General features: G+C 35.6%; 1 protein-coding gene across 2 annotated transcripts in view; it reads right to left on the reverse strand.

Annotated features, from left to right (window-relative positions):
- The window catches only part of LOC123315541 (neurotrimin-like), a 117898-nt gene that overhangs the window by 18365 nt on the left and 86833 nt on the right, over nucleotides 1-12700 (reverse strand). For both annotated transcript variants that reach the window (XM_044901273.1, XR_006537967.1), the window contains exons 5-7: nucleotides 8206-8334; nucleotides 2965-3102; nucleotides 2249-2398 (exon numbers count right to left, since the gene is read on the reverse strand). In XM_044901273.1, the coding sequence (XP_044757208.1) occupies nucleotides 2249-2398; nucleotides 2965-3102; nucleotides 8206-8334 (417 nt within the window). The remainder of the gene's footprint in view (nucleotides 1-2248; nucleotides 2399-2964; nucleotides 3103-8205; nucleotides 8335-12700) is intronic.

Below are 12700 nucleotides of genomic sequence, written 5' to 3' on the forward strand. Positions count from 1 at the left end.
CATCTTTGACCAACGGACCGAGCAATCGAATTATATGCCTCGAGGGTGCTTTTTAACTGAACTAGATCTCTCTTCCACGGATTTATTCAATGCGCCGGGATCTCTTTATCCCTAATTATACGTTCTTGCTTTTAAACCATTCGCAAACTTTCCTAATTTCATTAGGGCTGAGTGTTAAGTAGGTTGAATGCTTCATTTTATAGTTTTCGTGTTTGATTTTCTCCGCAGTCGGATATTTTGCTTTTCGATAATGAGGGGAGATTAATAACGTTAATGAATAAGAAAGGATGGAAGGATATTTTGGGATCATCCTGAAAAGGGGCTAGAAGAATTTTATCCCTCATTTCCTTTATTCTTGTATTAGAAGGAATGCTCCAGGCAACATTTTATGGCTCAGTTGAGCTTTTTTGAATGAGATGATTTCTGTTTTATTGTTCTCGTTTTTGGCAGTATTGACGAAAAAATTGATTAAGAACTTTACCAATACTTAACTAGCTTCCACATACAGTATCAAAATCAAGGAAAAGTTTTACATAATTAGAAATAAGGTTCGAAATAGATTCCTTGAGCTTGGAACTTAGAAATGATGTTCTTCACTGTTGGCAACGCAGTTTTCACTACCACCAAGAATGAACCTTCACAGTTGCAGTTTTCTCAGTACATAAAGGATGTCCCAAAACTAGTGAATCAAACGTCACACCACGAAAATGTACCGTTTCTGAGAAAACCTAACCTAAAGTTGCCGATTTTTGAACTATTTTTTCAATCACAAGGCCAATTTGTGATTAAGGATAGCGTTTTTCTCCCATTTATCACTCTTATAGAGGGGGCATATTCTGACTAATAAAAATCATGTAGAAAAACAATTGTTTTAATTTCCATTTACTTAGGTTATCGATTAACTACTTGAAATAATTTCAATTAGGGGAGATAAAACAATAATCTTAACAATAATTTAAATCGATATCCTTTTTCACAAACTGGCCCTGTGATTAAGAATAATAGTTCGAAAATCGGCAACTTTAGGTTGGTGTCATTCGATAATACTTGGTCTACTCTATCGTGGTTTGACGTTTGATTCACTAGTTTTGGGACACCCTGTATAATACACTCGTATGTAAGGATTGTAATCCTTAAGCTTTATCCGCCAGACAGACAGATGTGTTGATACGCCTTCAAATGAACATCAGAAGGTAGTGTAGGAAGATTAAACTGGCCTGTGGTCTGTTAAAACATATCTACGACTCTGGATATGAGATGAATTTTATTGCGTCCCTTATACTTTGTTGTGGAAAAAATAGATTTGAAAGAACTTTTCTTCGGACTGTTGAAATACATTACTTATTACCATGACTGATTGATACAGATCAAAGATCAAATCCAACATATTCTTGTCTAGTCCATTCTATCCAGAATAAGAATAACAGATCATGATGTCTTCGGGTGACACGCATGTCAAAATTTAAAGAAAATTTTCAAGAGAAGATTGAGCCTTTTTTGCTTTAGATCTTGGATGTCCTTACCGATTTATGACCTTTTCTGCTAATTGTAACCGATTTCACATGATCTTGTCCCTCGTGTAGATCTATTGTGACCACTGTTTCCCGATTATTATATTTTTTACTGATTCTTGGCTGATTGTGACATATTTAATTCATTTTCATTCCGCCCTGAACGAAATTATAATGCATAAACCTCAAGTTGTTGTAAGTGATCGCTGGAAGTGTTTGTCCTGTTATCATATTTGTAGCACTTTCAGCTGTTAATCGATATTCTTGTATAATACATCTGATTATGTTTCGAGAGTTTCATGACTTTCCTGGTATATTCAGAAACACAACTTTGTTTTTAATATATTTATCTTGACGCAACCTTGGATAGCTGAACCATACTATATTAAGAATTCATATCGAAGTTTTCCTCCTCTTTTATGTCTCTGAAATCCTTTTTCATAAATGTGCCAACACTGAATTATTTCTCTACATGGTTTAATAAAAGGTCGGATGAAACGAAAACTTTATGTTAGTTTGCGAGAATAATCAATAATGAATCAATCGGGATTCGAATATTCTCAAATTTACTGATAAAATAGGAAGTTACATATTCATGAGATTCTCCAGTACAATTTGCATATTCCCACTTTATCCGCTTTGATTGTTTCTGTCTGACCAAAAACAACAAAGTTGTCATCAAGAAGACTCAAGAGCAAGGACACAAAAAACTCATAACATTTCCAGGATTCACTTACCAAACAGTTGTATAGTGCCGTCAGTATCTCCTAACGAATTTTTGGACACGCATTTGTAATTTCCATAGTCCTCGGGTGCTACTGATTTTATTGTCAGCTTCATTTGTGTCTTGTAGCCTACAGTTGTGTGTGTGGGGTCGAATTTTTCATCTGCAAAAAATGAAAGAAGAATCAATCGACAGCGAAATGAAGAATGCTAATTTTGCACAAAATTCGTTTATTTTGTACCCAATTTTTGTGGCAAATTTTTTTTTACATAGCACTCTTTCTCTTGTGCTAAAATTTATTATTTGTTCACTCTTGATGATATTCTGCCAAATGAAATAATACTATAACGCTGTATCACACAAACGAAAATATTTAAAGACAAACATTAAATAAACAATAAAAGTAAACTTTTCCTTTTAATCGGCAAACGTCTAAAGCTTCTCAGATCTCCGGATTCGAATTGAACCGAAAAGATTAAAACCTCGAATACGCCTTTTTCTGCATGCTGATTCAAAGAGGGAAATATCTTCCGAGGGCAGAAAGAAATCGGGAATCCAATAAGTTCCTAAACGACATTCCAGATCGAAACCCAGGAAAGGAAAATACACGTCCCTTCCGGATTGTTGCACTTCGGACATACTTCGCGAAGAGGGAATCTCTTGAGCACGGCAGAATCGATCAGAGAGCAACACGTCCGCTTTTTATGTGAGAGCAAAAACAATACTTACTCTGAGGTATAATTTCTCCGGTGTCGTCAGTCCAATAGTTGATGGATTTCGGGAATGCCTCTGAATGACACTCCAAGGTTATCTGTTGACCCTCGTAGGCACCTACTAGCTGGTTTTGTATCCAAATCATGGGGGGAACTGAAATAATTCGGATTATCCAGATTGTTTCGAAAGTGGATCTTATAAAGGGTGAATCTCTGACTCGTACAAATATTTTAACAGTAGATTCTTGGGATAAAAAAAAGCTTTTTTCCTTCACCATTTTTTTTGAATCGCTTAGTTCAAAAGATACAGGCTGATGAAGAATCACGAAAAATTTTTATTTTTAGTTTTTTCTCACAAAGGGTTTCATCGAATGAAATGAATTTTCGAATATAATTTATCATTTATTTGATTAATCTTTTCCGAACACCAGATATCACCCACGTCTTTCAGTTTCCTCATTATGACCATTATAAATAATAAAACTACCAAAAATTCAAAGAAACGAATTCTCTAAACTAAGTTGGACGATGTTTAATGAATATTTGAATGTTTTGTTAAATAAAAGTATTCGTCATAGTTTCTCGTATAATGCGCCATTTTCGAGTAATTCGATGTTCAAAAATAAAAAATATCTGTGAAATTCGAAAAATTGGTCTACAGGTCTTGTTTTACTAGACATCGCCAGATTCGATAGAGTATGACATGAAGGATTAATATATAAGATGAGATGTGCTGGATATTCGATCAAAATATGCAAGTTGATCCGGAATTATCTCAAAAATAGAAGATTTTACGTGAAAGTGGAAGGAGAATGCTCCACAACAAGATATATACAGGCTGGAGTACCCTAAGGGTAAGTACTTGGGCCACTTCTGTACAACATATACATTCACGACATTCCCAAGAACCCAAGAACCATGCTAACGTTATATGCTGACGACACAGGCATAGCAACTCGACACCGCAACCCAGAAGTAATAGAACGAGTTCTACAAGAAACTATTGACGAAACAAATGACTGATGCATAAAGTGGAAAATCAAACTCAATGGACAAAAGAGCCAAGCAATATTACTAGAGAAGAGAAGACTGCGACCCATAACGAATCTAGAAGTTGACGGCGAAAAAATCGACTGGAAAAATGAAGTCAAATATTTAGGAATAACGCTTGACAAAGGACTTACTTGGAAAAGTCATATCAAACAAGCAATCGACAAAACGAAAGTAGTGATGAATAGACTCTACCCTCTGATAGGAAGAAGAAGCCACATGTCGAAAGAGACAAAGTTGAAGAAAATCAAAGCCGTTGCTAGGCCTCAACTGACTTATGGATCAGTTGCCTGGGGTTTCGCGGCAAAGAGCCATATCAAAAGAATTCAGGCCACTGAAAACAAGCTGCTACGATGTGCAATAGATGCACCTTGGTTTGTCAGGAATAGACAGATTCATAGAGACCTAAAATGAAAAACCATAACGGAATTCATGATCAGAAAAGGAGAGAAATTATTCGAAACAGCGAAAAACCATCCGAATCAAGAACTTAAGAGACTAGTGGACTACGACCCAGAGGAAGACAAAAGGAGAATGCGAATTTACCGAAGGAGACCAAGAGATCATTCAAAAACAGATTAAAATAAGAACAGAAACTTATTGAACAATCCAATAAAGTGTTATCCAATAGAGGATAAACACATGAAATCCAGCACGATAGTGTGCGAGAAGAAAACAGACTAAGAGATGAACGGTTTATAGGCAAATGCCCGGAACCAATATTTAAGAAGCAGTTAATGGTTCTTAGTGGGTCTCGAGCTCAGGAGAGTGAGAATCCCCAAAATTGTTTCCTCTCAGTAGAGGCTTGTTCGTCTGACATGCAGATTCTCCCCCTTCTGCACGAAAAAAAATTTGCTAGTTATTCTGAAGGTCATTTTGTTTTTCCAGGGGTGGCACAGCTCATTATGAAAACAATGGCTACATCTTTTCATCTTGGGCGAATTGAAAACAATTGTATAGAAAAAAAGTGTTTCTTTCGACCTCTGGAATCTACTGCTAATCAAATATAGTCCACAGAAATTTCATGATTACTGCAACATTCACATATTTTCTGGGCCTTTTTGTCTAGGCTCTATTTACGCTCACATTCTTTAGTGTCACTATAGGGCGGTCAATAATGATAGTAGGTTGCCTAGGGCACCATAATTTTTGGGCGGCATTTTAAGCTTAGTCAATTGAGAAACCAATATGTGGAGGACCAAATTTTTCACTGCTTACTCTCTTCCCTGGATTGTCTGCTCTATTTAATTTTTGTCAGTTCTCATATTTCTAAGAAAAAACTTCAAAATTTTTTTCAGGTGCCATGTTTTGAGAGCTGTATCTAAGTCGGGACTGCTCAAAAAAAAAATTCATAAGAAAGATCTATAGTACTTTTCGATCGATTTCTTCACCACTATTCATTTTTTTTTCATCTCTTTGACTTTGGATTTGTAGATTATTCGATTGAACGAATATAATTCAATCTCTCTTAAATCTCTCTTAAATTATCCTAAAGCCCATCATACTATCAGTATGCAGGAGGTGAATAGGTAAAATTCTTAAAATGTCTTCAGCTTTATGTCCATATAAAATTAATAATTAATAAACTGCCTTTGCTGTTTTCAATTTTATTTCTTGTTTTTATTGCTAAATTTTTTAGTTGATTATTTTCACGGAACACGTATTTTTGTTTCGATCATAATTCAAGATAATTTCAGTTGTTCTCATTCACACAGAGTGACCGAGTGACCACGTGTCGGCACGTGTGAAATAATCGAATAACAATAGGAGAACAAGTGCTATGCCTGATTACGAATAAATCGTTTCTCCTAACTAGAGTATATTTAAAAAATATTGAAAAGCAAATAATGCTTTTTTGTAAATCTCGCCCCCCATTAGTGATCGGTGATGTTATCAGTTATGCATAAAGTATCGGATAATCGAAGAACCATTAACTGAGAATCGAAAGATCAATAAAGTTCCATCAATCATTTATTCCGTTTGCCTACTCGAGTGATGTGGTTCTTAAAATATTTCTTATTGATTTAAGAACGTAATGGCGTTGATTTGCCATAAATACCATTTTTACTGAAACAGAGATTGGCCTATTCGAAGAAGTGTTTCTCATAATATTTCTTGTTGATTTGAAAGCACAATTTGTGTTTCTTGTAAAACTGTTTGAGCTTCGCAAATTCTATTAGTGGATTCAAGATTCAACGTCCTAGATTCAGATAAAATATGGAAGGAGAAAAAACATTATGCAGTTATTAGCTACGTCTTATATTTAATTAATCGGCCCTCTATTAATGCCCTGGAGAACAGCCAAGAAGTGAACATATGTAGAACAACCCAAGATTATAGACATTACGACACTACAAACAGATAGAAGGGAAGCGGAATGGCTTAGTTGGAAAGTTTTTATGGGGAACGTCTCAGCGTTTTCGTATTTTCTGGATGTATAAAATGCATGTTCATGTCCATTGTCATGACATTATCTGGGAGCTTGCGAATAGGTGGATAGTCGGACTTTCCTACCCCCGTTCTAGAGCAGTTTGAATGTTCTTTCTCAGTTCTTGTTTTTCATCATAAATTTCTAATAGCGCGGGAGAAGGATTCCAACTTCCTTTTTTCATTTTTATCGGCTATATGCCATAGTGTCTGTCTGAAACTGGAATTATATTTGATATCCGTTTTACCCAAGGTGTATATAGGGTGTTTTACGCAATCTGTATTAAATGAGAATTTTTCCTGGGAATTTGTGACTGGTGTTTTAATTGTTATCGGCTTTATGTATTAGTGTCTCTCTTAAGTTATACTGATTTGGAAAACTAAAATGAGATTGCTCGTCAGAAAATTTCGAATGAAAAACAATGCTTATTTCTTTCATTAGAGAGTTTTGATTTTCAATTTAGGCATATTTTATGCTGTGATTTTTTTACGCATATTTTTGACATGATTTCGAGATGAATGGCTTGAAGTTTTTCGTTAAATGAAAAAAATATACCTACTGAATAGTAGTAAACTAGATTTTTCATCTATACAATTCAATTTGTGTGCTTGTCAGCATTCAACCTGCAATGTTCTTCTGTTCGTTTTCTTCATATGATTGGGTTCACAAAAAATATACTATAGTCTAAATATTCATGACTAAAATGTTATAACTTTGGGTAGTTAGCAATTTTTTGAGATTTTGTCTCATTCACACGATTACCGATTGTAACAACGTAGTTAGCTCTGAAATATTCTTCTGCTACTCAATAATGGGTTTAGAACTGAATATTGAAGTGTGTGAGAATTTGTCTTTGATTTTACAATCATTTATTGAGACCCACTGATGGTTTGTTAGATAAGAAAACGAACAGAAGAATATTGCATGTTGAATTCTTCATTGCAATTGCAAAATATATATGTTATAGTTAAATCCTGTTCTTATATGAACCGTGTTTTCTCTAGTTAAAACTAAATATTTTCTTCAACTTAAATATTTTAGTTGAAACTAAAATCCAGTGCTCAACATATTCAAGTTTTAGGTAAAACTGTTTCTTCGAACTTCGAAGCTAAGATTAAACTATATTAGGACAAATAATCAACCAATTAAAAAAGGTCTCTCTCTCACAACTTTATTCAAGAAAATCACTACCGGTTTCGGGATGACTTAAATGCATCCCATCTTCAGGTTCCTACAACATTAATTGCATATGCAAATCAGTAAAACAAACAATAGGGTGCAAGCCTTGTATTGTTCAACATCACTGTAAGGCTTGCACCCTATTGTTTGTTTTACTGATTTGCTTATGCAATTAATGTTGTAGAAACCCGAAACCGGTAGTGATTTTCTTGAATAATGTTGTGAGAGAAAGAGAGACCTTTAATTGGTTAATTATTTGTCCTATTTCGAAAATTCACATAATGGGTACACTTTTTCATTTGAAACAATATTATTATTATTAGAGAAACTTGATGTGGGGTTGATAATGCGGTGATTTATTGAAAAATCTTGGTCAGACATTCATAACGTTTGTATTAGTTGAAAATAGTTATATGAAAATAGAGCTCAATACGCGGAACAACCTAATCTAAAATATAAAAAAAAGCTTTATCTGGATCCGCAGAAAAAGTAGCCAAGCAACAGGGTATTATGTTTCACAGCCACGGCAGGGTGCAAACATAATGAGATGATGAAAGCTAACATGCAAATAAACACTAACAACTACGCTGTGTTACTCACAATGAACCACCAACATAATCCTTTTGCTGACAGAGGGAGGTAACCCATTGGAGGCGATGCAGAGGTACGGTCCCATTTGGTGCCTACTCACTCGTGTTATGTTGAGAACGGGGCCCTCCACGCTGGCAACTGTAACAAAAATCGGTCATCAAGTTGATGAAAAACCTGTCAGGTGCATAAACATCGCCCGTTTGGGTAGCTATTGTCAGTTATTGCGTTTACGCTCTTAAGTGCAACAAGATAATGAACAGTGGGTTTCCAGTTCAGCTGTTTTCCTTTCTGCGAAATACGGTTTCCCATTAGGGTGTATTAGTGGCGATGATTTCCCCCCCTAGCGGCGATGATGAAAGATTATTCTTTTTTGCTTTTTTTCTCAGGTTCCATCCAAAGCGAACGTAGCATAAATGCTACGAATAGTAAAATAATTTTCAGTATAAATTATCAACAATAAAAATGTTACAATTGCTATGAAAGATAAACAAATTGCTTCGAATTATGAGAGCTCAACTCTATAGCCTGGTTAGAAATGATGTAGAGTGTTCGATGCTATCAGAGTTGGGCCATAAAGATGCTTTGTTTCAATTGGAATACATACAAATTACGAAACACCAACTCGGTTGTGGTCGCAATACGAAAAACAAAATATTTTCGAGTCGTGTATTTGAAATATAAAGTGTATGGTAAAGTATTTCAACTTTTTACACTTAAAATAAAAATTACAGTCAGGTGATCTTAATATCTGAATGCAATATACTACGCTCTTTTAGATAGAGTCTGAGTGTTGTAAGGAACTTCTGAGTGCTGATCTGGGCCTAGTGAAGTGTCTACTCTGCAAGAACCCAATCAGAACCTTTTTTTTGTAGCAGGGGGAAAATCTGCAAGTCCGACGAACCACCATCTCCTGAGGGGGAACAAGTGTGGGTATTCTCACTCTCCTGAGCTCGAGACCCACTAAAAACCCTTAACTGCTTCTTGAATATTGGTTCCGGGAATTTGCCTATAAACCGTTCATCTCTTAGTGGGTTTTCTTATCGCACACTATCGTGCTGGGATTTATGTGTTTATCCTCTATTGTATAACACTTTATTGGATTATTCAATAAGTTTCTGTTCTTATTTTAATCTCTGTTCAATTGATCTCTTGGTCTCCTTCGGTAAATTCGCATTCTCCTTTTGTCTTCCTCTGGGTCGTAGTCCACTAGTCTCCTGAGTTCTTGATTCGGATGGTTTTTCGCTGTTTCGAATAATTTCTCGGCTTTTCTGTTGATGAATTCCGTTATGGTTTCCCATTTTAAGTCCCTATAAATCTGTCTATTCATGACAAACCAAGGTGCATCTATTGCATATCGTAGCAGCTTGTTTTCCGTGGCTTGAATTCTTTTGATATGGCTCTTTGCCACGAAACCTCAGGCAACTGATCCATAAGTCAGTTGAGGCCTAGCAACGGCTTTAATAATCTTCAATTTTGTCTCTTTCGATATGTGGCTTATTCTTCCTATCAGAGGGTAGAGTATATTCATCGCTGCTTTCGTTATGTCCTTTGTCAAGCGTTATTCCTAAATATTTAGCTTCATTTTTCCAATCGATTTCTTCGCCGTCAACTTCTAGATTCGTTGTGGGTCGCAGTCTTCTCTTCTGAAGTAATATTGCTTGGCTCCTTTGTCCATTGAGCTTGATTTTCACTTCATGCACCAGTCATTTGTTTCGTCAATCGTTTCTTGTAGAACTCGTTCTAGTACTAGTACTTCTGGGTTGCAATCAGAACCCAACAATCACATTCTTCTGAATCTTGCGATAGATATACAACTTATGGACTGCCCACCTCAATAGCTAGATTTGAATTTAATCTTACGATGTGCCCATTTATTCCTGCAACGGAAAAATTCCCGGAAAAACTCTGAAAAACGTGAAAACTTCCCTGAATGGAGAGTTGAATTCAGTTTGAACAGAAAATCAATGCAAAAACGTCGAAGTTTCTGATGCATACGTCAAAAAGTTAACCTTGTTCAACAATTTGCAAATACCGTAGTCCTTGCGTTAAAGCCGCGGATTCAAAAACATAATTGAAAAACCTTTATTTTCCCTCTGAACTCGTATAAGCGGAAAGCAATTATGATTCGCGAACTTCAGATGGAAAATGTGCTTCGAGGCTAAGAATAGGAATATCCATAAAATTGGAGGCTCAACATCTGTCAACATTCTGCGGTGAATATTTCATTAAAAGTAGACCTTGAGGAGACTCTTAATTACAACTCAGGCATCGAATGAGAAAATAACAGCTTTCTTACATTCACTCCTGAAATTGATAGGGGGAATTTTTAATCTTTTGAAAAAGTGGATTCAACCTCCCACTCTATATGCAGATAGAATTATAATGCTTTTTGGGATGATCATTCGAATTCTTTTACGTCGAATATGTATTGCATTCTTATTGTTAATTTGCTAGCAAGTAAGTTCCATCAAAATGGTGGAATGATAAAATTTAATTTTTTTTTTGTGTAGCAGAGGGAAAATCTGCAAGTCAGACGGACCACCATCTCCTGAAGGGGAACAAGTATGGGGATTCTCACTCTCCTGAGCTCGAGACCCACTAAAAACCCTTAACTGCTTCTTGAATATTGGTTTCGGGCATTTGCCTATAAACCGTTCATCTCTTAGTGGGCTTTCTTCTCGCACACTATCGTGCTGGGATTTATGTGTTTATACTCTATTGTATAACACTTTATTGGGTTATTCAATAAGTTTCTGTTCCTATTTTAATCTCTTTTTAATTGATCTCTTGGATTCCTTCTGTAAATTCGCATTCTCCTTTTGTCTTCCTCTGGGTCGTAGTCCACTAGTAGTCACTAGTTCTTGATTCGGATGGTTTTTCGCTGTTTCGAATAATTTCTCTGCTTTTTTGTTCATGAATTCTGTTATGGTTTCCCATTTTAGGTCCTTATAAATCTGCCTATTCCTGACAAACCATGTCATGTGCATCTATTGCACATCGTAGCAGCTTGTTTTCAGTGGCCTGAATTCTTTTGATATGGCTCTTTGCCGCGAAACCCCAGTCAACTGATCCATAGGTCAGTTGAGGCCTAGCAACGGCTTTAATGATCTTCAATTTTGTCTCTTTCGACATGTGGCTTCTTCTTCCTATTATAGAGTAGAGTCTATTCATCGCTGCTTTCGTTTTGTCGATTGCTTGTTTGATATGACTTTTCCAAATTTGAAATATTGCTACTTCTACAAACATTTTAACAACGATCTCATTGATATAATTCCCAATGCCAGCTCCGCCTGGAAATTCAAAATTTTCATGCTCAACATGAAGATAAAAGGACATTAAACCTTAGAACATAGAATATCAGGAAGGAGCTTTTTCGAATAAATGTGACGGGAATTGTGCGCCGGAAACGGCCATATTGGTCTTCCAAGTTTTGATTTGAAAAGTGGCAGACTTGGAAGTCAAATGATTCTGTTATCTGTGGCCAAATGAACTAAATGATGTTTTAACTTAATTCTGGTAATTCGAATTCTTGAAATTTGCTGGAAATAAAGATTTTGGATATTTTATCGTGAATAATTCAGAGGTAGGTGATTTTTTTAAGCTGAATATCAGGTATTAATTATGAGTTCCTAAATTTCATGACATAACAAGGTTATGCCCGAGGTTATCCTATGACAATAACACTCCATGGGCGTAGGTAATGTTAAGTCATAGACGTTAATACCATTAAGTATATAGCCAAGCAGTGTTAGGCGGGGTGAATTTCAGCTTTGATTTTCACTTTGAACGAGCTTGAAAAAGCTTCTGACTTTACGTCAGTGCTTTCCTAATTTTTTTGATTAATCAGAATCAACTGACTATTGAAGTTAGTTTTTTGAGAAACTTCATTGTCCTACGCCACTGTTGAAACGGAAATATATGTCGACCATATTTCTCTTCTATTCCGGTCAAATTGAAATGATCAGTATGCTCCTTCCTGTTATTCTATATTCTAAGCATTAAACAGTTCATCAGTAGAATTTCAAAAAGTATTTCAATGAGAACAACTTTTACCCGTATAATTAATTCCCTTCAAATTTTTCAAACAATTGAAATTGATAAGAAAATGGAAATCGATAGAATGAAAATTTGAATATTAACCATTCTCATAAAATACCTACGCCTTGTTCATTCGAAATGTGACAATGATTTCACGCTTCTTGCATTATTTATAAGCGAAGGAATCCTGTCAAATGTTTTGAAAATTGCGCTCCCCATAATCGTTACAGATATTTCCATAAAAATGAATAACCCATACGCATGTTGTTCGTTTCAATAGTTTTATAGTTTAACCACAGCAGGGACATATTCGCATTCGCTTCGAAAGGGCTGAATAGGTAGCTATAGCACGTTTGTTGAGCGAATAATGCTCGTGATTTTTCGATAGGAACGGCATAGCGAGCAGCTTTATTATCTTTATGTGTTTATGTAAATGGAAGCTACGATAAGTAAATATGGATCGATA

The sequence above is a fragment of the Coccinella septempunctata genome, chromosome 6, assembly GCF_907165205.1.
Source record: "Coccinella septempunctata chromosome 6, icCocSept1.1, whole genome shotgun sequence".
Lineage (NCBI taxonomy): Eukaryota > Metazoa > Arthropoda > Insecta > Coleoptera > Coccinellidae > Coccinella > Coccinella septempunctata.